At 46.4% G+C, this 25,679-nt stretch overlaps 1 protein-coding gene across 1 annotated transcript in view; it reads left to right on the top strand.

The window, feature by feature from the left end:
* The window catches only part of RHBDL3 (rhomboid like 3), a 65,588-nt gene that overhangs the window by 21,106 nt on the left and 18,803 nt on the right, over positions 1-25,679 (top strand). The window contains exon 3 of the mRNA XM_026067508.1: positions 17,060-17,218. Within this exon, the coding sequence (XP_025923293.1) occupies positions 17,060-17,218 (159 nt within the window). The remainder of the gene's footprint in view (positions 1-17,059; positions 17,219-25,679) is intronic.

Here is a 25,679-nt window from a genome sequence, read left to right as displayed (position 1 = left end):
ATATCACACCGGGGAGGATTTCCATGTGTGTTGGTGCTAGCTAGAGCTGTTGCAAAAATGTCTTATTCCTTCTCTCAGTCTAAACGAAAGCCTTGAATCTAATCTGTCTCAAACTTTAAGTCTCAAAGATAGCCAAGTCCAGATGGAGCAAATCCAGTAGTTTACACCAAAGGGCTTAATTTTGTGGGGTTCTTGGAGGGAGTGTTAAAAGACAATCACAAAGTTTAGAAGCATTGCTGGATTTATTTATTTTTTTTTTTTAGTGAAAATTCCACTGGCTGGTATTCCCCTGTCACTTTAAGCCATTTGTGATAACAATTTTCTTTCTTTCATTAAAACTATTTTTATCCTGGCTCATGAGACTGTGCATGTATAAATTAAAGCACTGCTTGTTATTTCCTCGCCCATCCCATCCATTCCTCATCCCCAAATCCTTTCAACTCTCCCCAGCGCTCCCCCCCTTCCCTCCCCAGCTTGTCTTGAAGGGCTGGGAAAGCCGGCGCTGGCGCATTGTGTTGCCTGTGTGATTGTTGTGGGGTTGTGTTTGTGTGGGGAAGGTCACGAGACAAAAAGACCACCAGGCAGCGATGGGCGGGGGGCGTTCAGTCCCCCTCCATTCAGCCCTTGTGGCAATGGGTGGGAAGGGTCTTGTTTGCATGACAGGATTTAAGGGGGCGATTGCTTTTTGTTTAGGTTTATTCCACGGCTGCTGCGTGGGCCCTGGAGGGCTACAACAAAAGTAGAGCATATATATGAGATTCATGGGGCTGAAGCATGCTGAGATAACCAAGAGACGGAGCGATCAGGGCTGGAGTGACTGAGCCAGAGCCAGCCACTGTGCGCTTGCAGCCTGGAGGCTGCCTGCGGTTGCTCTGGACGGGGCGTTTGTGCTCTGTCCAGACTTGGCTCGTGTAGGAGCTCTGCTTGGGTGTCTGAATCCTGTGGACTGAGATGCTTAGCTGGACGAATGCTACGGAAGTTTTTCTGTCTATGGGATGAAGGTTGTAATGCAGGGGACAGCTCCGTGGATCTGCCATAGCGGCCACACTTTCCAGAATATTTTTGAGGCTTCCAGCCAGCGACTTTTATATGCAGCGTCTGTCGCCTTCCTTGCCATCAGCTCTACGCTTCTCCTTCCGAGAGCATCTGTAGGTTTAAACAGGACTCCCTTCCTCATCATCCCTCTGAGAAGCTGAGCTGCTGCCTCTCAGCCCAGCCTTCCCGTCACCCCCCATCCTTAGAAAGCAGCTCAGTTGATGTTTGCTGCTGGTGTGTACAAAGCCAAACATTGTCAGGAGCTTACTGTAACTGTCCCAATTACCCCGAGTTCATTTGCATAAGAAGACTGATCAGCCTGTGGTTGTGGCTCTGCCGTGGCTGTCTGTTATGGGACATCTAGATTTGGGGACCGGGAAAGAACTGGGCTTCCCAGTTTGGTTGCRGGATGGGGAAGGGAGTGACAGTTTGGTCCTTCCAGCAGGTGCTCCAGCAGCCCCTTCCGGAAGAAGGATGACTTGTCGGCTCCCTGCTGCAGACAGCGTAGGTCTGTCTGATAGAGTGGGAATGGTTGCCAGTTTCCTGGGGCTGCCGATTCAAGTCACCCCAAGAAGAGGGGCTTTTCCTGCCAGCTGCCTTTCTTAACAGGGTCCCTGGGCTTCTACCTGTCCCATCTAAGTAAATCCTTCTTCTGAATAGCACCTTTTTTTAAAAAAAAGTAGATATTGACCCTGCTTGAATGCTTGTAGACTTAGCAGTGCCCTGCCTTGGGTTGTCACTTCCCTCAGGCACATGTAACTTCTTCTCATGTTTGGATTTCTTCCAGGGAACTAGTTGTTCCTGCAGGCAGGCACTAAAGGAAGAGGAAAGCTGCTGGGATGAAGCTCAAATACAAGTCAGGAAGGAGGCTGAAATGGTATGATCTCTCAACCCAAAGCGACAGCTAGTGCTGTTAGGCAGGGCTTGCTCGCCCTGCAGCAGCTGCACAGCGTACGTTCCTTTCACTGCATTGAGAATGATTCATATCGTCTCTCCCTTCACCCCAGTCCCATATGTAACGTGATCTGCCCGAGTCCAGTCTGGCAGATGGAAGAGCAAGACGCTCTTCTATTTGCAGTTACGGTTCTTCCTGGGCTCAACTGTGCTGCAAAGTTGCAATGTTCCAGTTTGTCAGCTTTGGCAGGGCAGCCCCTCTAGAGACCCTCGCAGCCCCTGTGCCACCTGCATGTGTGTATACCTGCATGTGTGTGCACACGCACATGCGCACTGATCCCTTCATCTCACTGCTGTTCCCAGAAGAAACTCTCGCTTGTACATCCTTCCTTGCTGCCTGTGGATATCACCAAGCTTAGTGCATTTCCTGGAGGTGCTTTGACCTTTACTCTTTCTTGACCCCTCCTTAAAAATCTCCCCTCTAGCAATTGGCACTTTCTAATTTTTACTGGTCAGTTATTAGGTGGCAGTGTAGGAGTGCTTCATGGGGTGGCTGGAGCACAGGCAGCTCATCTCAGCTACAGTAGTATTTTAAGTCTCCCGCATCTTTGGGTGAGTTACTTGGCCTCTCTGCTTTGGTTTCCTAATGCATAAAGTGGCACTCTGTTTACTGAGCCGACAGTGGTGGTACCACTGTGGATCATGAAGAGCACAAATTATCCTTGCAAAATGCAGTATGTCCTAGAGACCTGATTCCTAATGGCCAGTTCCCAAATCCCTGTCCTACATTTATGGACCTCTTTGAAATGGACTGATGATCAGCTCAGATCTCTCAGGAGCTCCTTTGCTGTTCCATTAAAAAAATAAAAATACTCTCATCTTTTCTCAGATGAGTCACTTCTTGTGCTCTGATTCCAGGGTGCTTGCCTTTGTTTGCTTAAAATTAGCTGCACTGATCTTTAACGTGGTTGGTGCAAGAAGCATCAAATAAGCAAGAGAGGCAGAACCAGAGCCTCAAGCTGAGGCACACATGGACCCCTCATTGTTCCTCTAGCAACACTTTAAAGAACAGTTTAAATGTTTGACTTCCACAATGTGCTGAAAAGGCAGAGCAGAGTCAGGTCTTAGATTTAAATTTGTTTTCCTTTCCATTGTATTTGTTTTTGAGGGCCGTGTTCTCCCTTCTGCTCTATTTCTCTGACCTCTTATTTTGGCTGGAGTGACAGTGGAGTCTATTTATGAGCTCCAGAAACTGAATTAGCTTTTAAAGGTTGTTTCTGACAAATATGGAAGATTTTCTGAGCATGAAGTAAAGGGCCATGATTTAAGGCCTTATGCTATCCCTCACAGGGTGAGTCACTGTATCTTTTGCCTTGCAGTTGGGAAAATAAGATTTGGCACAAGATCACGTAGAGGGTGACTGATAGACCTAGGGGAATTATTGATGCCTTGACCTATCTAAACCTGCACACCTGAAAGGGATAGGAGTTGATTCAGTTTTTGGCTCTGCCAGTGAGCTTTGAGACCCTGAATAAGCTGCTTCCTGTCTATGCACCTCAGTTTCCCCAGCACTGAAAAGRATGGAAGTGGGTGAATAATGGATTGAGAGTTTTGTTGGCAATTCTCCCCAGAATTGGAAAAATGTGTTATGTTTCCCTTTCAGCAAAATATTTTATTAGACCTGAGCCAAATCATCTGGGCACTTTTAACATAAAAAAAAAAATCAAATGAAAAGTTTCTAATGAAACATTTTGAAAATGGTGATGCCTGGTGTTCTGAGCTTGTAGAATTTGGAGGAATTTCTTCTAAACAATCAATGTGCAAAACTAAGACAAGTTCACAAGAAAGTTTTGGTGTGACTGAAATCTCCAGGTTTTTGCTTGGAAAAGTTTTGTTTTGAAGAATTTATCCTGGCTTTAGAAATGGGTGAAAAGTTTTGTAAATAACACTGATGATAAGCAATGTTATACATGTAAACTGCATCTTATCCCACACTTGTGGCAACATTGCACTTGCATCTCGGAGGCTGCCCCCTTGTAATTACAAGGTGCTTCATCCCATCAGCTGTTTCTGTGCCCTTGGCTCAGTTTTGCTACAAGTCTCTTTAATGGGGGCTGGGTGGCCTTTGGGGCTGTTGTTCGAGTTGCTCTGGGTTCATGAGAATTTGGTGACTGGGAGCAGAGAAGGTGCCTGACGGTGGAGAGATTATAAAGGGACAGAAGATGGTAACACTGTCTGCTCTGGGCAGCTTTTCTGCTTGTGGATTAAAGCTCATGCTGTGTTACTTGTCTTTCTCTCCAAGGCCGTGTCGAGTCCACGTGGGAGGCTATTCTGTCTGCGCTGTTTCACTTTGTGCCACTCCGCTCTCTCTTTGCTTCATTTCTCCTCCCTCTTTCCCCTTCCATTCAAGCAGCATCTTTCACTCTTCCCCATTCAGGTCCGTCTTTGCTCTCTGCCCCATGTAAAACTGCTGTGCCCTCACTACCATTCATCACCTTCTGCTCATTCACATCCCTGCTTGCCTTTCTCCATTCATCCAGGCTTCCCTCAGCCAGTCCGGACTGTCCTCTCCTCCGGCCCCGTCCGCAGCCCTCCCTTTGTGCCTTTGCGCTACCTTCTCCGCAGCCATCCGACGTGCAGCAGTCTGCAGTGTGCTCTGTGAGGATGCTCTGCTAGAAGTTGGCCCAGTTGATGGGCTAATTAATCCCCTCTGGAAGGCTGGTGGGATTCTTTGGGGTGGCTTTCTCTCTCTAGTTACACCCTACAGGTGAGAAGACTTTTTCCCAGCCCTCTTTTCCTCCCTGGAGATGCAGCCTGGTACATGAATAGGAAGAGTATTGGGGTCTGCTAGCCTTCCTTTTCTCTCTGGTCTTTCCGCCTCCCCTCCTGGTTCATTTCCCCTCGTTTTAAGCTGTTGCAGCCCTCAGGCGACTCCTTGGGGAGGCACTTTGAAGTTCTCACTCCTGAGGAACGTAACGTGCTCTCTCTGAAGATGTGTAGCTCTCTAATTATGGTTGTTACCTGTGACTTCTCTGCTTCCTTCTAATCAGCTGCATTTGGGCCATTTGGTGCTGGGACCATATCAGTTTTGGAAAGCCATCTCTGCACTTGGATATGTGATTTAAGTGTCTCCCAGCAAATAGAGCTTGTGAATGGCAGTAGCCAGGGCTTGTCGCTTCTAAGTCTCAATGCGGCCACGACCCTGTGCTGGTGGTGGGGACACAGCAACATGGACCCACGGTACTCGGTGAAGATCCCACAGCCTGCTGCACACCTCATGCCCTACAGCTCAAACCCATGCTGGCAGCGTGCAGTTATCACCCAGGCCTACTGAAGGAGCAGGTCTCTCTGCTGCAGCRTGGCAGGAAAACTAACAGGGAGGTCTGCTTGCCTGTGGGTGCCCGTGGGACTGCGCCTTTGAGTGGCAAAACTACGTTTGGACCAGTTTGTTCAAGTAAAAGGGGAATATCAGAGTTTGGGAAGAGCACACAGGCTTGTTAGAGGAAGCAGGTACTTTTAGAAGCATGTGTGAGCCCTGTACACAGGAGAAACCTGATTAGTTCAGTAAAGGAGGCAGAAATGCGGTAGAGGCAGGCGAGGAGAGTGGCTCTCTGGGTGAGCAAGGGTTTGACTGATGGGAGAAGCGCTTTGTCGTGTGGAAGGCTGTGACGGGGGTACCTRCTGCTCTTCCTGAGGCAACGAGGAGCCCTGATAGCGCTCAGCCGGGGCTGGACTCTGTGAGGACTTGTCAGTGCTGCAGGAAGGAGCCTTTCCCCTGACAGCTGTTTGAAAAGGGAATTTCAAGCCGAGCTGTGGTGCAGTTTACTGTCAGGCTGGTGAGTGTGTAAAGGGGATTCCTGATTCACCGTGCCCGGGCCACACTGTGGCGTGAGACCTGCAGGGCACAGCTGGCTGGAGCCCAAGGCCAGCGCTGCCTTTGCAGTTGCCTGCGAGGAGAACTGCTCGGTGCTCGAGCTGTGAGGCTTGTGCTGGGAAGCTGCGTCCTGGGTGACTCCAGGCAAGTTACTTGACCTTTCCAGCAGCCCTTTAAAAGGGGCTCAGGTTCCTGCACCAGCTCAGCCTTACGTGTTCCTTCCTGTGTTTTGCACTTCTTCACCAGTGAAGCCAGAGTCCGCTTGGCCTCACGGGGCGCCTGTGTTGGTGTTTGAGACACGGGAGCAGCAGGATCTGTGACTTTTTGGAGTGTTAATGCTGCAAGGAGCAGCAGCAGACCCCGAGCAGGGCTGTGCTGGGCACCAGGACCAAGGTTTCAGCACTAACAGGGTCCTTGGTGAACACTCTTGTGGGGGATGGATCTGCCCAGCAGGCTGGGTCCTACTGTGGGTCTAGACTGGAGGTGCTGGGGGATGTGAATAATAAATGATCTGGAATAGTGTTTACAAAATAATCACTCAAATAAGCAGATTGAATGGATCATTTTAGGTTGGTTGGTTTGTTTTGGTTTAAATTGTGGCAGACAGTATAAAAACAATATATTTGTAGAAGAATGAACTGGACAGCATTTCCTTCAATGAAGTTAGTTGCATTCCTGTTGCAGAGTAGAGTCTTCATTAAATCATGATTTGCCTTAAAACTTCTCACAAGTTTTGTGTCTGTTTGACAAACTGTGTCAAAGAGAAGAGAACTCTGGAAACTTTGTGCCCTTGCCTTGTGTTTGTCCCTCCTGGTACCCTTACTCACTTGCTCTCAAGTGTTAAATGATACAGATAAGAATAATTAATGGTGCCAGCTCCGGGCTCCCTGTAGAACCAGCCTGTCTGAAGTACTTGGAGGTGCTTCTGTCGTAGCAGCGTAACTCCAGGTACCCRGGAGGTGTCACAGGGACTCGTGTGGTACTTCTGTCTCCTCTTTGTGAGGCTGACGTTGCCATTCAGTCCAGTTCAGCTTGGAAAGCAGAGGAGCTTCTTCGGTAGTTTCTAGTCCCCATGGCTGAGCAAAGCCAGATGTAAGAATCAGTGCAAGTTCAGTATGCTTCCCAGTCTGTTTAGTGTGAGTCTTGCTCTGCGGTGGTTGTTTTAACCAGAAGCATGGTTTGGATCCCAGTATAGGTTGGACCTTCTTGTCATACATGTGTTAGGGCAGATGTTAGTTGAAGCTTTAAAACTGTATGTTTAGTTTATTTTTTTCTAAGCCCTGAGGCCTTGCAATCAGGTCAGAAGAGAATTGCTGGGATTGTCTAGTCTCTCATAACGAAGGCCAGAGGATTTTCTGAGCGGACTTCTGCCTCTCCTGGGCCCTACCTCATCTCCTAGGAAAACCTACAGTTCAATTTAAAAACTTCTGATGAAGTAAGTGTGCTGTTTCAGTTGTTAATAGTAAAAACAATCACCTTATTCTAATCCRAAGCTGTCCAACTTCGACCTCTAGCTCCTAGATGTGGTTATACCTTTGTCAGAGCGAAGAGTCCTCTGCTGCCAAATTCCTGTTCCCCATGAGGGTTGTTCTGGACAGTGATCAAGTCATTGCTTAACCTTCCCTTTCATAAGCTAAATGAATTGATCCTGTCAGTGGAGCCAGTCAGACTATACTAGTAGCACTGAAGTGCCAAAGACAGAGGTAATGTCACCTCATTTACAAACCTGCAGGTCTCATTTCCTTTTTTGAAGGCAGTGTTACCTTGAGAGCACTCAGAGTCAGAGTAACAAATGACAAGGTTCTTTCCCCAGAGTGTCTGCTTCTGAAGATGGCATTCCCCATCCTGTATGCTGGCCGGCATTCTTGGCTCCTGGCCATATGGCTTTCTATTTGTTTTTACAGCAATATGTATTGTTTGCAAGCATTCAGCTTTACTAAAAGACCCAGCTTGTCCTTGCGTTACTTGCTGCTTTTGCTCATTGTGAGCATTATGCACAGTTATCTTATACTTTCTAGCAAGTCCGGAGGCAAGAGTGAATTCTCATGGGACCCCATTAGTAACATCTCCATGTGATGGTAGCTCTCTAGATTAGTTTTATTTTTTGAGACCTGTCAAATAGCCATTTTTTAGCATGTTGAATGTGTGTCAGGCTGAGTTTGTGTCCCTGTAAGTCCTGAAATACAATGTTGTCTGGTGATGTCAGATGCCTTGCAGAAACTGGTTATATCGATGATCTCATCTTACAGTCTGCACCAAGCTTATATTCTCATCCAAATTGTATCAGTTCAATATAATCTATTTTCTGTAACCCCTGCTGACTGATATTAGMCCAGTCCTCCTTTAATTACACATTACTCAGTATCAGTCATCTGGTCATTTGCTCTGGGTTGCTATCAGGCTGACAGGCCTGCTTGTCCTTTTAAATTCTTGTCATGGCCCTGCAGTTTTGGGAGTGCTGGGGGTGCCTCTCTGTATCCCTCACTGCGCTTGGACAGGCCCTGGAGCTTTGGAACATGGCAGGAAAGGCTGCACCGCTGATTCAAAGCTGGAAGAAAGGTAGAAGGTGGATTTTGATGTTCCCTCAGTGTTCCTGGACTTGCAGAAAATTGGTATTAGTGTTGGCTTTTAAAATCTGCTGGATACAAGTTATCCAGACCTGCTGATTCAAAACTATCTAACTTTAGCAGGTGCTGGGTCATGTCCTCCAGAGTTACTATTGGGACAGAAAGTGTACATCATCATATGATAGAGATAGTTCATTGGGCTTTTGTCCAAATGCAGAACAGAAACATTTTGACTACGCCTGACATTTTTTGCATCGGTACTGCCTATGCTGCTTTTTCTAGCTAATATTGAACAAAAAGCCTGGTTTGAATGGGGAAACTTGGCTGCCTTGTCTGTACCAGCAGGGACTCTGCTGTAACAGGAGACATTGTCAGTAGTGGAGAATTTTCCAGAAATGCTTGTCCACATTTAGTTAACCTGGGGGTAAGCAGGAACCTGACTGCAGGAGCTTGGTGTGAAATAAAGCTCCAACTGAACAGCTATTCTGATATATATATTTTTAATTTCCTCATAACACTAGTGATTAGAGCCTGTTTGTCTCCAGACTGTGAGGTTGACTCTGTTGATGTTATGCCTTCAAAATAAAATGCAGTAACCCAAATAAATGCAGTAATCCACCCAGACTGTATTGCATTTCAGCTGGGAAGGAAGGGGGTTTCCCATTATGTCCCCTTACCATGTGGAAGCCTTGAGAGATTTAATTAATGTTTGTACAGAATTTTGAGATTTTCTAGTAAAAAACAACTGAAAAGTCCTAAACAATGATTAGGTGGTGGTAACAAATGAGAATATCGGGCATCAGGGTAGTAGAGATCTTGCTGGTGTTCAGCTTTTGATATTTGATGCCTTGCACCATTCAAATGAAAAGTGGGTTTTATTTTAATTAGACTGCAGAACTCATTGCCTCGGGAGGTTTCTGAGCCCTAAAACCTTGAGGAATTCAAAAGGGAGAGCGAGAGATTGGGCATATATGCATATAACAATGTCTGGGCCAGTGCTGACAAGAAGATCTGGAAGGAGCATTAAACCTCTTGTCTCAGGATTTTAGGAAAGGTCTTAACTGTTAGAGTGGGTTTGGTTGTGGCAGTCACTACGTGATGTCTTGGAGGCTTTACCTTGTCTACAATTTCAGAAATGTGCCAGTAGTTCAGTAAGTTGCAGAGTCTCTTCTGGTTTCAACATGCTCAAAGAGATTTCATTCATTGCTGCTGCTGTCTATTGTAGTAACACCTAGAAATCCGTACTAGTATTAAGGTCCTATTTTTTACAACGAGTGGAACTTTAGACCTAGACCAGACAAGCAGAGCATGGGAAGAGAGACAGCCATGCCTGAGGTCACGCAGTTAGTCAGCACCAGAGTTGGGCTGGTAATGCAAGATTTATGACTCGTCAGTCTGGGCCTTAACCTGCCCTGCCTGTCCAGCCTGTTGCTGCAGCTGAGGATGTCTATCCAGCAAAGCGTGCAATGTGCCCAGTGCTGGATCAGGATTAAAGAATGTATTTCCACTAAAAAAATAAAATCCCTTTCTAGAGTGCCTCAGCTTCTTTCCATTAAACTTAATGCACTTGCATAAATAATAGAAGAGGAAGAAGCAGAGCTGGAGAAGGCTCAGTCTATAAACATGTCTCTTCATATTAAGACTTGCGGCAGGATGGAGGGGATCTCCTGCCATCCACACTGTCTCGTTAATCGTGTAATTATCTCCCTCATTTTCAGTGCCGCATCTCCTTCATCATCAGTGCTGCTGCTGATGGAGCTTCTATTTACCCTGGCTTCTCTTTGGAGAGCAGCTTTGGCTTCAAAGCCAGCACAGTGGCATATTTTGAATAATTTAGTTCCGGGTGGCTTGAACACTGTGTTCAATCCAATTTCCCAGCCGAGACTGGAGGCTGATTCGTGTGAGTGTCCTGCCAGGAGGCTGATCGGGAGAGATGCAGTGGGATTGCTCAGAGTGGTGGGTCATCGAGACAGCAGAGGACTGAAAGCTGGTTCGACAGGTCCTGTGAGTGTATCTCGGCTCTCTCCTTCTTTCCTGTTGTAGTGCCTTAGCATGGACTTGCAGCAAGAAACCCATAGGCAGAGGAAGGATATGGGAGAGATTCATGTTTAAAAATGTGCTTGGAGCCAGGAAACATGGGTTAGGGTAGCCAGCTGGGTGTGATAGACTTCCCCAGCAAGCTGTGAGTCACAACTTCCATGGGTCTCTGAAGGCAAGATTGTTTGGCCTGTTGTAGCACTGTGGTGGCTTGGATCAGGATCTAAACCTCTACAGAACTGGGAAAGTGAGGGCAGGGGACCAACGTGGAGTCCAGCTGCTGGGCCCCTGACTCAGCCTTGACTGGATTTGCTTTTGAAAAGGCTGATAAGTCTCTGCATGTGAAACCTTGGGAGAAGGCCAGTTCTGTTTGTGTTGTTTGGTCTCATGGCTCACTAATCACCCTTTGCTGTTGTAACCATCATCCAGTCAGGCTCTGCAAGCGCTCCACAGCCCTCGCAGCGCTGGATCACATGGGCACAGATATGTCGTTTCCACCTTACAGATGGAGAAATCAAGGCMCTGCAAGAGGTGCCTGGGCTCACTCTGCAAATCTTGGCAGTACTAAGAACTGAACCTGAGCCCAAAGCCATCTTTCCTGTCTGCCTAACAACTGAGCAGTGGTGCACTCCTGAATCTTTTTATTGTCCTATTCATGTCCAATTAGTGCTTCCACTGCTTGTCTAGATGAAGTGCTTTTGCAGAAGGTAACAGCAGATGGTAGTAATGTGGGTCCCTTCCTTGTCTCTGCGCCTGAGACAGCAGAAGAAATAAATTAGATCAGAAATGCCTCTACAGATTGGCCAGCTGGCTCATGAGCCCAGCCCTTGAGGCTACTCTGGTCTTCGAGGAAAAGGGAATCTTAGACCAGTTCCAGCTCCACTTAGCCATGTGCTGCACTCGCAGAGAGGCGTACCCGATGCCAGGTGATGGGCCATCTGTTCTGCAAATGCCTCTCTGCCCAAGCAAGTGCTGAGCGAGTTAGTGCTCTGTGCTCCTCACAGCCACTTCCCCAGGAAGTGGGTGCTGTGCGGGGACCCTGCCTGGTGAGTTAGTGAGGGTATTTCCTCAGTGCTTACATGTGACCTGGCTTTTGAGAGCTGGGTGGTGTTTCCAGCCTTCAGGTTCACCTCGGGTCAAAGCAATCTAACACGCACTAAAAGTACAGCTGGAGAGCCCTTAATCACTTAATGCCGTCTGGGCAGTGGTAGGTAAATTCATTATTTACAGGGGAAGAGAGTGTGCGTCAGTGGAGCCAGTGCTAATGTTTTGCTGCACATGTTCAAGCGGCTCAGATTAGGTGACTCTCTTAATAGTGAGAGACTGGACTTTGAGATGGAGGAGTGGGCATCTTACTTTTGACTGCTTTTTGGAGAAGGCTGGCCTTCGTCTTTTCTGGATCAAGGTTTCTTCTCTCATACTCACCTCCTGCTATCAGAAGAGAGAGCAGGATCTTTAAGCTACTGGGAAGGTCATCACCAGCAGACAGTGATGAAACTCCTGTTACAACAGCCCCTGCTTTTTGCCCTCTCATTTGGATTATAAGGCAGGCTTTGATCTTCTGCCTTGTCATTCCTTTAATCTTCATCAAAGCAGCAAATGCTATATATCCTGCCATCACATACAATAATAATAATAATAAATAAAATTCCAGGTGGGCTTTCACTGGCTCCCAGCATGCCTCCAGAGACTGGGGAAAGGGAATGGGCTCTGGTATGATGTACAATTATCTTGCGGAGGATTTCAGTTTCTGTCTTAGATGTTTTTTCAGCTTGGACTAGGAGTCTGTGGATCAATGTATTGACTTGGAGACTCTTGATTTAACTACAAGGTGACCCTCGAGGCTGGAGATGGTCTGGGAGTTTTCAAGGCATGTTCGTTTCCCTGGATTGCAGAGACTGTGCCATCTAATGGTTTGAGTTCAAATCCAGCAAGGACCAAAGCTGGCGTCTGAAATCCTCTGAGATGAAGAGGTTTCGCATGTGATTAACTCCACTTTTCCAGTAGCGGTTGTGGGAAGAGACCAACATGTGAACAAGAAGCAGGCCTACTATTGACAGCTCCTCTCCAGTGGGAGATAAGGCAGGAGTTGTCATTTCCACATGACAAGAGGGGAAGCTGAAGCTTAAGACTATTTATTTGCAGAATCTGCCTCCTAGTCTGGAGCAGAACTGGTGTCAGTGCCAGAAAGCCTGACTGCCAGGCCAGTCTCTCCCAGAACTGAGGATGCCACTGRACCCTAGAACAATTTAGGTTCGAAGAGAGTGATCCAACGTAGAGCCAACTTCCAAGTTAGATCAGGTTGCTCCGGGCCTTGCCCATTGCTAAGGCAATTTATGGCTTTCCTCATGTCAAGACAAAGCCCCTACAATGTGGGAAACCAAGGGAGGTGGCAAATTCTTTGTTCCTCGGACAGTTCTACAATCCCAAGCCAACTAAGGATTCCCACCTCATGCCCAGTTCAGCTGTTGACTCTCCAGCTGCTCTCATCCCCCAGCGGACTGTTTGCCATGTGGGAGAGGAGCAGCCGGCTGCATTATGTGAAGCGTCTGCCTTTTCCCAAGATATCCATTGTCTGCCCACAGCATCAGCCTCCACCCTACTTACTCACTCAGCCATGGCTGATGTGTCTTTAATTAAAGAGGAGGAATAATCTGAGATTTCATATTCTTTTCACTACCCTTCCTATTTCTGTCAAAATTTGTGGCCCGCTCACCTTATTTTTTGTCTTGCCATTTTGCTGTGGTATCTTCACTTGATGGGACATTTGCTCCAAAACAAAGAAGGAATAGGGAAATAATAGCTTGTTTGGGGCTGAGGAATTAGTATCCTGGGTCAGATGGCTGCTATGGTCATTAACATGTTTACATTTTTGCTTAAGAGCCTGCTTGAGGATCAAGGGAGTTAAGGGTGATAGTCATTTAAATGCAGAGGAAACCTTGCATGAAATTGCCGTTAGTGTCCTATTGTTTGAGGGGGGCAAACGGTCTTGCTGGTCCCTGCGCCAGTTGTGTTGCAATTGTCTGCCCAAGTAGATGGGCAGAGGCAGAAGTAACCCAGCTGAAGGAAGCCGCTGGGCTGACTTGGCTGCTGGGAGAGTTGGCCTAGGGAGCGCGTCCTGTGGGGCTGGACCTGGTGGGGCTCTGCACGGCCGGCTGCCGGCCRTCAGTCACTGCCTGCCCTCTCCGTGAGACAAAGGTACTCGGCTGGGCTTGCTTGGCTGGGACAACTGGCCGCGATCTGTTACTGCGATCGTCATGGATAAATACCTGAAGCATCTAGTGAAGGTCAGTTTCCCCTTTTATAATTGAGGGATTTGAGCGTTTCAAGTGTGCTGTTGCTGTTGTCATGCATGGGGAAGCAGGTTCTGCAGGACCGGCTCAGCTCCTTGATTTTTGTGGTTGGCTATGATACCAAAACCAGAGTTTGAGGCAGTTTGAGGTGTTGGAATGGGTTTTGAGTGCTGTGGTGACAGATGAGTTCAAAGTCCCTTAATTTTTTATGCTGGAAAAAATGTTTAGCTGTAAATAAAGGCACTCTTTTACAGCTGGAGTTTACAGTAAAGACATTCTGCTCCAGCTTGTGGAAGCTGTCGTCTAACCCTATTCTAAAAGGCAGGCCTTTTTAATTCAGATTCTGGTTGTTTACTACTTGACTCTTGCTCTTCTATGCTGTTCGGATCCACCGTTTTAATTCAAACCTATTTCCAATTAGTATTTGTAACTTAGTGCCAAAACCAAAAGTGTATATAGTAACGTGAAAGAGGAGAAAAGGCTCCTAGACCTAACGCATTTACAGTACCAAAAATAATAGCTACCTTCTGATACTCCTTTGATTTGGGTGGGAGAAACCGCAAGATGATTAGCTGAAGGAGGACTGCTGGTGCCTATTAGTGTGAGAGAGAAGCATCCTCAGAGTGGAGACTCATTTGTGGCTACCAAACAGGCTTCAGCTATCTGGCTGGCTGGAAAGCCAGCAGCCAGTAACAGATAGAGACAGTACCATCTTGAGTGATAGGATCAGATCTGCTCTAGAGCTAGTGGTGACTGCACTGGATTCATTAGTGTGTCCTTGTGGGCTATTTTGAAGCTCTGAAGTAATTTCTGTTCTTGATTACAAAATGTTTTTTTTCGGGATGCTTTAAAGCAGAACAAAGTATGGGGAAAATGGTTTGTGATCTGAGCAGCTCTTTTGTGCTTACAGAGCTTGCTTGCATCAACTCTGTATCTCTTCTGCCCTTTAAACGAATAGCCACATTCCCCACTGCTCCGGCTGCTGGTCTTTCCTGCAAGGACAAACAGCACAGAGGGAGTCCCACACTTCAGTTGCTAACCCTGGCCATCAAAGTAGGGAGACATTTAAGCCTTCAATGAGCAAATGGCTTTGTTCTAGACGAGATAAGTTCTGACATCTTAAATGTCAAGACATAGTTAAAGTGGTACAGTTAAGAAAGATGTCAGTTGGGTCAAATGTTTTCAGGTAACAAGATGAACACAGCAGTGTCTATGGGATTTCAGGTTTTAGATGGATTCACTGAATGACTCATCTCTCTGCTTCTGTAAATTCCCCTTGGAAAAGGTCATCTCAGGTATTATGCTAATAACATGTTATTTCCTGGGTATCTGTGCCCTGGGGTTGGACACTGCAAAATTAGGCTGGTTTGGGAGTCCAAGCAAGAACCAAAAGGCATCAGAGGTGAGCCTGAACTGAAAAGTCACAATTTTGGGGCTGGTTTTAGGGTCTGATCTGTTAACCTAAAGCGTTAGAATGGGCTAACTGGAGTAGAGGGGCTGAACTTCTCCAGGGATTAATATTAAGCCCTTGTTTAACGATAAACAGCTGATGAAATCCACCTTTATGTCTGGGTGCCAGCTGTCAGGAAGGGTACATCCAGGCCACCTCGCAAGGACAGAACAACCATTGGCAGATGGCGGGGGAAAGCGCCCAGCTCCGACTGTCCACAGGTTGCTTGGTTTGTCTTGTTTTCTGTAATCAACTTCCCCCCAAAGCTTCTGCATGGAGGGGATTCTCCTTTGACAAAATAGCAGGCCAGCTCTGCTCCAGCAAAGGGGCTGGGATCTCCCCTCCTCAGATGGGACAACATCTCCTCAGCAAAACAGCCAGAGACGGCAGAGCCCCCCGGGAGCAGCGGGACAAAGGGTAAAAGGTGCTCAGCTAGGGCTGGAAGGAGCCAGAGCCAGACCCGTGCATGCGGACACTGGCTGAACAAGCTGCCCGTGCCTGAGGTTGGTCTATTTTACAGCTGCTCTGCTCACTGCAGAGCAGTACCAGCTGCTGGCGGGCTGTGTCCTCTGCCCCGTCCCCCTTCTCACCCCTCCCTTGCCAGGGCAGCCTTTCCTCCGCTGCATCTGATCCAAGGCCCAGCGCCTGTTCAGCTTTTGTTCTCTGCTAAGAAAGAGCGAGGATTGTTGGGACCTTTTTGGCTCTACCAGGGCCTTTCATGTCCCAAATGTTTCCATGAAAAGACTCCCTCCTGACCATCCTGCCCCCTGACAGTCATTCAGTCCAGCCAACAAGCTTGATATCATTATCCACAAAGAGAGGCCAGTGAGCACCAGGGTCCTCAGAGCCAAGTTTGGAAAATCAAAGGCAAATCTCCCAGCAACAGAGAGCTGGCAGAGACCAGGCTGCACCACAGTTAGCGCAGGCTGGTCCGGCCGCTTGCGTCCACTAGTTTTCAAAGCACTAAAGAAACATGCTTGGTGTGATGCCAGCGCTGGCTTTGTTGGGGCTGGGGATGTGCCTGCCTGTGAGTTGGCAGCCCCTTGCAGTGTGCCCTGGGGAACTCTGTGCGAGCTAGAGGTCGCTGGAAGCAGTCATGCCTGGCAGTAAGTTTGAACAACCTTGCGAAGCTGTCCCTTTTGCTCAGTGACATTTTTAGAAGATGAACCATTTAGTCTGAGGGAAAACAGTTACGTTTTTGAGCAAAGCRGGATTCACTCCAAATCTCACCTGAGACTTTCCTCCTAATGAGTCTGATTTTCCTTCTGAAAATAGCAGGCAGCTGCCTTGTCAATTTTGGTTTAACATAATGTTTATCTGCTTTGCTCCCTGTCCAAAGAGTCTCTTCACAATCCATCTCAAAATAAAGATCTCTTCAGCAGTAAAAACATTATAATTTTTGAAGGCATCTGTAAAGGTGGTGTGGAAAACTGACTATCAGAAACACTGAGCAGACATAAGGTCTTGAGAAGAGATAACATTATTCCTGTGTTGCAATTGTATTAGGAAATACAGGAGTAAAACTGTTTTCAGTAGGTTATGTCTCACAGATTGTGTCTCCTGTTTGCTTGATAGACCAGATAGGGATGTAAAAAATAGCCAGGAGAAACAATGATGCAGTGGAAAAGAAGGTAAAAGGGGCTGGCTTAGCTGAAGTTTGAACTGAGACAGGGTGATGGTGTGGGTGACGATGCCTGGATTCCCCCTCTCCACAGCAGGGTGCTCTGCAGTTCCCTGGGCAGTAAAAGAAAGCTGGAGGTGACAGGGGGTTGCATGGCAATGCGTCACCAAAACCTAGAGCAGCCCCTGGGATCTCTGCGGGTCTGCAGTGGGTGGTGAATGTGTAGGAGGCCAGAGCTGTGTGTAAAACAGAAAAGTTAATTCTGGCACTTTTCCCTTCTGTCCCCAGTTTGATCCTGACAACACTGGCTACATCAGCACCGAGAAGTTTCGCTCTCTCCTTCAGAGACACGGCTCGGAGCTGGACCCCCACAAGCTGGAGGTCCTCCTGGCCCTGGCAGACAGCAACTCCGAGGGAAGGATCTGCTACCAGGACTTTGTGAATCTGGTGAGTGCTCAGATCGGTAGGGCCTGTTAGTCCTTTGCTCTACTTAAAATGTTCACAAGTGAGGAACAGCCTCTCTCCCTCTCTCTGTCAACACAAGTGTTTGCTGTGTCCCTGCATCACACTCTGCATGGGCTCTCCAAAGCACTCAGTGGCAGCTGAATTCTCAAGCCACAAGTAAAGTTGCTGCTGATTTTCCAGAGAAACAGGTTTGCATGGGAAGTACTCATGGGAGCTATTGTAAGAGGAGCATGAGGCAGCAGCTGCTACAAGTAAATAGGCTCCTACTCTCAAAATCAGTTGGTGGCTGTCATGAGGAGCCAGAGATCTGTCAGTCTGAATGTCTCCTGGTGTATCTAGGGATTTCACCACTCTCAAAATACACAGATAATTTTGTGTGGACTTGCTGGGTGGGAGTCATATTGTGCTGTTGTAGACATCTACAGCAACAGGGATAGACGTGTTTCTAGAACATGTTCATTTTTTTCCAAACGAGATGTCTCAGATAGACTAGAGTCATGATCTGGATGTGCTTCTTTATCTCTGCTGATGAGTCAATTAGTGAAGGAATCCCTCTGCTTCTCATCAAGGCAGTTTGGCCAGTCAGCCTGGATGTAGACATGTATGTTGTAGACACCCAGCATGGCCTAAAAATGTTGTTTGCAAGGCAGGCAGCTGTGCCAACACTCCAGAGCAGGAGCACAATGGAAGCGTGACTTTGTCCTGCAGGAATGGAAGGGCTCCCCCTCCCTCAGGCTGTACGTCCAGCCAGGCTGTGACATGAGGCTCCCTGTCTCAGTGTCATGTGGCATGTACAGCTTCTTTTTCGCTGCTGGGCCAGGGCACATTTCCAAGGTCTCATGCGCACCAAGAAAGTCTCCCCCACCATTTCTCTAGTCATCATCACTGGTTTCCCAAGCAGTGGCTCTGCCCTGTTCTCCCTGGCTCTGTAATTCCCCACATGAGTCCCAGCAAACAGTGCAGCAGTAAGAGAAACCTGGATGACAATAAGTAGTGAATGTCACTGACACCTCTAAGATTTTACTAGAAGGTTGAACATGATCTTGATGCAGAGCATAATTACTTGTGTTCCTCTTTGTTCCCCCAGYAGGTATGGGGATTTGATCCCCCTATTTGATCTATAGTCACTCATGCATTGTGTTCTCGGTTTAGAAAGAAAGGTTCTTCYGTATGTCTTGTCTCACATTAATCAGAAAAGAATGATGACAGAGCAGAGCTGTCAAGGTTCCAGTTATTAGCTTTGGTAGGGCAGTGGTCAGTGTGAAGGTGAAATTACTGTGATACAGTGAAATAGATTTGCTGGATCTAATCAAGCTGACTTGTTAGCTCCTTGCATGCCTTTAGGTACGCAGTAAAATAAATGAACCAACTATCAAATGGATCACAGTGAGTATGAGTTTCCTCTAGCTCCAGTTTTTAATAAATGGTGAGGTCAATAGTACTCTGTGATCAGCAGTGTATTTATAGTAATAGCTGCTTGTTACAGAGTTTGGTATGTTCAAAGTACCGTGCAAGCATTCGCTAATCAAACTGCACAACACTTTGGTAGCAGAAGAGGTATCATCTAACTCCCTCTATGGAAACAATGGCCCAAGGCCAGCCAACAAGTTGGCAGCAGGCTCAGGAATAGAACTGGGCTCTTCCTCTCCATCAGCCTCATCCTCGCTCCACTGAGCTTGGGAGCAGTGCAAGCTGATGAGAGGCAGGTGAGAGGCATGGACATCCTCCTTCTTTGGGGAATGGGAGATGATGCCAGTCCACACCCATCTGAAGTGACTTCTGCAGCATAGTGTATTTCCTTCACTGCTATTGAATGAATCCTGTAAAGAAAACATTGATTTTTCTATCACCAGCCCCTCCTCATCTGCATTTTTTGCCCTCACTAATCAATAGGTAATGCAGATGCCAGAACATTAAATTACTTATAAATGGCATTTCTTCTCTCTCCTCCTCCAGTTATTGATTTACATCATCCAAACTTTTTAGGGCTCCTTCTCTCTTCCTTAGTTTCCTGTTCCCAAACCTTCCTTATGAACTTCCTGCTAGAAAGAAACAGCATGGTTGGCAAAAAATTGGTAGTGAAGTGTGGGAGAAATTGGTGAAACACCCCCTCTGATTCACTTTATAGCTGTCTGTCCTGGCACACGCAATTACGTGCGGTGGTATTAAGTACATGCTTTGTGCTTCATGATGATCAGCCATCTCTGCTTTTTGCTCTTTTTCCTAGAGTTTGTCTCTTTTGGAATGCTTAGCAGGAATTGATCTGCTCTCAGAAACTATGGTGCTGAATCTGAGGAAGGGAAATGTAGACCTCTTACTAGATGCACAGGGGCTTTACCAGCATGACTTTGTGTTTATGTGTAGTTTTCCTGTTCTCCGTCAATATTCATGAACAAATACTCTCACATTGTAAAACACCGTTGATCAGAAAATCTCATGGCCTCCCAAATATGTCCAAGGTACTGTAACTCTGAGCAAGAGAGAAAGTAGCACTAATGAAGCTCTGGTCAGTGGAGGGGTCTTGAGGGGAGGAGTGGGGCTGGATATCAGAGATGCGTTATGGTACAGTTGACAAAGCAGAGATGTGGAAGGAAGGAGTTTCCTAGGTTTGTGTGGCACTTCTGAGGGGTTCACAAGCAGATCTTGTGGTTTCTTTGCAAGCTTGGGGATGGAGGGAGTGGGTGTCGTGGAGCTTGAAAGACAAAGGTTGTCATCCACCCAGTAGAAAGTAAGGCTTAATCACTGGGGATCAAAATAACTCAGTTATCCTCCTAGGTCAGTGCCTAGCATATGATCACCTCTCTGTTTTTTCTCCCAGCTTTGTTAATTTTAATGAAAATAGGGGATGTACTCCCTTTTTCAGCCTTGCAGAAGCCTTGATCTTTGCAGGATTGCCTAGACGTGAATGATAAAAGAGAGGGTGCTTATTCTGCAGGGTGTTTGGCTGTCTACCAGAGAGTCTGTTGATGAGAGATGCTATCAGTGACCACAGAAGCAGCTGTAACTCTATGAAATGATTATTTCCAGGAGGCACTCCAGGCAATAAATCTCACAGAGTAATAGTGTTAACAGTTTGTTTCCTCCAGGGAACTGCATGTCCCAAAGAGGGCAGTCAGAAATGCTCGCACCCACATGCTCCCACATCACCAGCACCAAGACCTCTGCCTGCTCTCTCAGATGCTGACTGCAGTCCCCGACAAAAGGGCTGTTGCTGAGCAAAGCCATGTTCTGCCCTGATGTTCAAATGGTGCTGTGAACTTCCAGATGTACCAGAAATATAATTCTAGGACTTCTCACCTTAATAGGAGACCCAGGTATATACACGCAACACACATGCCTGGTCACAGCTCAGCAAAGCGGCTTGAATTTCTGAAATTGGAAGTTTTACAAGAATCTGCTTGATGGGAATCTGCGGGAGAAGAATAGACCCCTAGAAATCGCTCCATAAATAATTTGAGTAATGAATAAAYGGGGGGAAGCTGAAGACTCCTGGTTTGATTTGCAAACAGAAAACGTTAAAAGAAATCAGATAGACAACTCTCTGGGAATTATTTTTCTGTTGTATATATGAGATTCATCTCACATAGTTATAAAACATAATGCTGCAATCATATCCATTTCTGTTTCTACACTAGGACTTGCAAGATGTCAGAAAGCCGTTTCAGATGGGATTTCTTATGCTATGTCTGAGACACTGCAGAAAAGAAAAAAAAACAAAACCCCCAAGCGTTTCCTGAGCAAGCGAAGTTGTCTTGCATATTTCTCTTCTCTGGTAGCTTTTCTGTGTTGTGAAGAGACACTAAAAATACAGTGACAATTCTGGCTATGAACAACGTAGGCCACAGGAGGAGATAATGAACAAAGCTGTTTAACTAACTTTGCTACTTTTAGAGAGAAGGAGACAAGCCAGAAAGTAATTACAGCTGAGATGTTTGCTGGGATCCTTGCTGAACAGCAGTTGCTGCTGGCAGTCCTGGACTTCTTCACATAATATCCTGACTGCAACAGAGCTAAAAAGCAGAGCAGTGGGGCCCCGGAGAGACTCAGTCTCTATTCTCTGGCCAAAATTTCCTTGTCTTCTCTGCCTGGGAACGTGGCTTGCTACCTTGGAAAGGCCAGATCGTGTCTTTACCACCTTTTTACCCTCTTGACATGTTCCTCTCCAGACATGTGAGCAGAGCCAAGGGGCTGGAGCCTCTGAGACCTTACCCTGCCTAGTGGAGGGGCTGGGTGAAGGAGGTCGGACCAATAGAGAGCCAGTTCAGGCTGCTGTGATAGCTTGTAGTCCAGTCTTAGGAAAATCGAGCAGGTAATTCCTAGCCTCACTCTGGACAAGGAAGATTGTTACAAAACCCAGTATCTACCAGAGCAGCTTTGCTAGAAAAGATCCAACTGGTAAAAGAGAAAAATCAGTTCTACTGCCCAAAAGATTTCTCTTCCAGTGCAACTCCACAGATCAGCGTGGTTCTGCTGAACCAAATATGTTGTGAAAACTGACCTCACTGTATTCAGCACAGTCCAGGTTGGTCCTGTCAGCATGGGGCAGGATGCAAGGGGAAGGGAATGTGGTGTCCCTCCCACAACGTTGCCACCGCCCCAGAAGCTGCCCCTGTCTCACACTGCAGGTCCATCTGGCCCTGCTGCGGGCATCACGTTCGAAGGGCAGGACTGGGAGTCAGGTGGACCTACGTTCTGTTCCTGGCTCTGCCACAGACTCGCTGTGAAACTTGTGGAAGCCTGTCCATGCCTCGTGGGACTGTTTCTCCAGCACACACGAGGGAGGTAACAGTTGCATCTCTTTTGGGGATCACAGTTTTGGCAGAGCCAATGGCAGTTCTCCAGTGGGAGAAGAGCCAAGCACTGGGGAACCAACTTTCTGATGGGCATTTGCCTGAGGAGCTATGTTGGGCCTAGAAGGTCTGAGGACAAGTGCTGTCCGTCAAAGGCTGGGGTATCTCGGCATGCTTGAGAGGGTTTAGTAAGCTCTGAGACAGAGTTCGTGTTGTGACTCGGGAAAAACAAAGCACTGCTGCTTCCAACATAAATGTTTAGCTGTAGCTTTGTAGTAACTTGAAGCTGATGTAGCATCTTAGTAGTGAGCAAAATATATCAGCTAATTAATCCCAGATCTTTTGTTCTCCAGATCAAGGATTAACACCCCCCTTGCTTTCCCTAGCCTTGCTGGCTTCTCGGGGCAGGCTAATTCTACTTCATTTTGTGTGAACAATACACATTTTTAAACACTGTAACAATAATCAGATGACCCTAATCCAAACCTTGCTGGCGCCAGAACACTTTACCCTCCAGAGAAAGAGGTCTCTTAGTTTTCCTGTTTTCCTCTCTGGTTTGCTTAGAGTGTGCTGCCAGACTGCAAATCCTGCCTCTTCAAGTGAAGAAATAAAACTGCACCTGCAGGAAGAGAAATCTGCAGTCTCTGCTCCCACTTCTCATGGGGGAAACAGGTCCATTGGTCATCAGAGAAGGCGAGGGGAAGATTAGTTTGGAGTAGCTTCTTACTTCATGGAAGACACTCAAACGTGATTAGCTCTTGGTGGAAGACTGTCTTGTGCTATATGCTCTCAAGGTGGGTGTTCAAGGAGACAGTTCTTATCTCAAAATATTGCTGGAGTCACAGAAACAAGATAAAATATGGGAGATGAAGGAGATGAAGTGACTACCCAGAGTCTTCTGTTTTTTCTGTGCTAGTGGCATTTTGGATGCTATAGAAATATGAGGGTAAAATCTAGATTCTGACTTTTTAGTCCTGGGCAGGCTGATCTGCGTAGGCACTTGGAGAGAGAACAGGACTAGCTGAAGGGATAAAATACTTTGGGATTGTGTTGCAATCCGCAAACAAAAACAGTGAGTCCAAAATAGGTCCTGGAATGCAACAAGTGGGAAGTGAACTAGTTCTAGGGAGGCTTTAACTTGCACTTTACAATTTCATCAGTCTACAGAAATTTATTAGGTGGTTTATACTAAAGAAAAAATATAGCAAAATAATGAATTCCCACTCTAGCTCTAACATTTCCATAGATTGTAACAGTCTGGAATCCAGTATAACAAGATACTTAAAGATGCGCTCAATTCAAAGTCAGTGAAACTTAAGCACGTGCTTAGAAACAAGCTAATGCCTCTGCACAGCCCTGACTTGAAGCCATATTGCTGTGGAATTATAGTACACTTTGACTTAACGAGGTTGCGTTAGGAACTTTCCCTTTTAGACAACTTCTTTGAAACTTGGTAAGGATTGTACCTCTAAAATGCCATTGGCAGTGTCATGAAATGGGGTTCTCTTGAAGCTATTTCAACCTAGCAACTGAAATAGGAAGTGGGGGTAAGTTTTTTTGCTCTTTTTCTTTAAAGAGTCAGTGGAGTTTAATGAGAATTTAAACTGAACTGGGAAACTAGGAATTAGCTGCCGTGTTCCACACGGGGATGGCAGTTTTCCCTCTGAACTCCACAGTGCTTTTCCCTTTGGTTTGTGAAAGGCACAGCACGTAGGCTGGTACCCATTAAAATACATGTTGTCTTAGAGCTTTGCAGCCTTTTCCATCTGTGGGGTTTTTTTCAGGGTCATGTGTTTTTGACAATTGTTCTGCAGACAAAACCTTCTGCTGGCCACTTATGCCACTAAAAGGAAGCATTAAAGCAACGTCTCTTGAGTTCATCCATTTTCCTTTTGCAGAGGTCTCAGAGATAGCCGCACGCCCCCACCATCAGCAGTCACGAAATTAAAAGTTCGCATTGTTTGGTCCATGAAAGGACTTTTCTCCAAGTTGAACTCTCAACGCATCATTTTATCTTAAGAGAGCAGGGGTGGGACATATCTCCAGCTGGGTGCTGGATTTAATAGGCAATGGCCAGCCATGTCAGAAGGACCCCTTTGCAAGGTGCTGAACCCCTCCTGCTGTTCTCTCAGTTCCATTTCCCCCGTGGTCCATCTCCTGCCTGAGCTGTTTTCCATTGCTTTCCAAGGCTTCAAATGTAGCTGCTTATGTTTTTCTTAAGACGTTTACAGTAATGCATGCCTGGAAGCCATTTGCTCTTATTAGCCACTTCAATGATAAGAGTAAGGCTTGATTCTGTCCCTTGCAGGGGACAGTGTGTGCCCATAGATTTTCATGGCCATCCTTTCTGCTTTCAAAGGATAATAATGCTTGCTTTTTGCTGAATCAGTGCTTGCAACAGTGACACTTTTACTTAGGGTACTTCCTCCAACTTGGCTTGAACTGAAATGGGGAGAAAGAAAGAGGAAAAGAAGAGCTGTAACTGGGAAAAGACATAACTTTTTTAAAGGAGAAAACATTGCATTTTATCTTTTGGCTGAGTGTGTACGCGATAACACCAGGAAGGCTTTATTATCTTTGTGGAGGTGAGCTTTTAAGAGGTTACATACTGTATTCTTTCTGCCAGATAATGGGGAGGTGAGAGAGTTCCTTTAAACCATGCTTTTTTTTAATGTTACTTAGAAGTACTTTGTAGCACAGTCATAAAGTAGCTATAAATTTTACTTCCAGCATCTTTCCATGTCCTTTACTGAACCAGCTGACAGCCTGCATAGAAAGCTTAGGTGAACATTGCTTTGCAATAACTGCATATAATTCTTTATTACCTGAATCACTGGGAAGATAAGCAATAAACCCTAAATCTCTGATTTTCAGGGGAATCTCCAGACAAGGCAAAAGTTTGCCCAAATGAATCATAGCTCCTCTACCTGCAAAATGCTCATTCACTTTCCAGCAAGTGTTTTAAGCTTAAAAGACTATTGCAGAATAACCTTGGACCAACAGCTCTAGTAGGACTGTCTAGTGTTTGTAGCTTTGTTCTCATTGTTGCTAATCTGGAAAGGTTTGTTGCAGGCAAAGCTGCAGGTTTTATAGCTCTGTCTCTTCCCCTCTGTGCTGGCACAGGAACTAGGGCAGGTTCTGGTGCCAGCCATCAAGCCATCCCCCATCACTGATCTCAGGGATGTCCTTCAGCTTCCAGTGGTCACCCGTTAAGTGCTTCCTTTCTCCGTGACTCACTGTCTTGGCTGGAAGCATAGGATTCCTGTATTGTCTTCCTGGCCTCGGTTCAGAGCTATAATAATAAATATTTAATAAAAAAGGATTTGAAAATCTCCTACTTCAGAACTTGATCTAATCTCATGCTATTATGAATACGGAGGAGGCTTCCACAAGAGATAATGGTTCTTCATTTCCCTGCTGCATTTTTTTGCAGTTTCATTCCCAGTGCAATGGCAAACCTTGTCCTATGCTAACACTGATCATTGTCTTTGGGGAACTGTGTTCAGTGGTACAGCTGTTCAGGTATTGATATACACAGAATCACAGAATCACAGAATCGCTGAGGTTGGAAGGGACCTCTGGAGATCATCTAGTCCAACCCCCCTGCTCAAGCAGGGTCACCTAGAGCACATTGCACAGGATTGCATCCAGGC

This window comes from Apteryx rowi, unplaced genomic scaffold, assembly GCF_003343035.1.
Source record: "Apteryx rowi isolate R43461 unplaced genomic scaffold, aptRow1 scaffold_26, whole genome shotgun sequence".
Taxonomy (NCBI): domain Eukaryota; kingdom Metazoa; phylum Chordata; class Aves; order Apterygiformes; family Apterygidae; genus Apteryx; species Apteryx rowi.
Note: the sequence above shows the minus strand (reverse complement) of the source record. Positions and strands in the feature narration are given on the sequence as shown.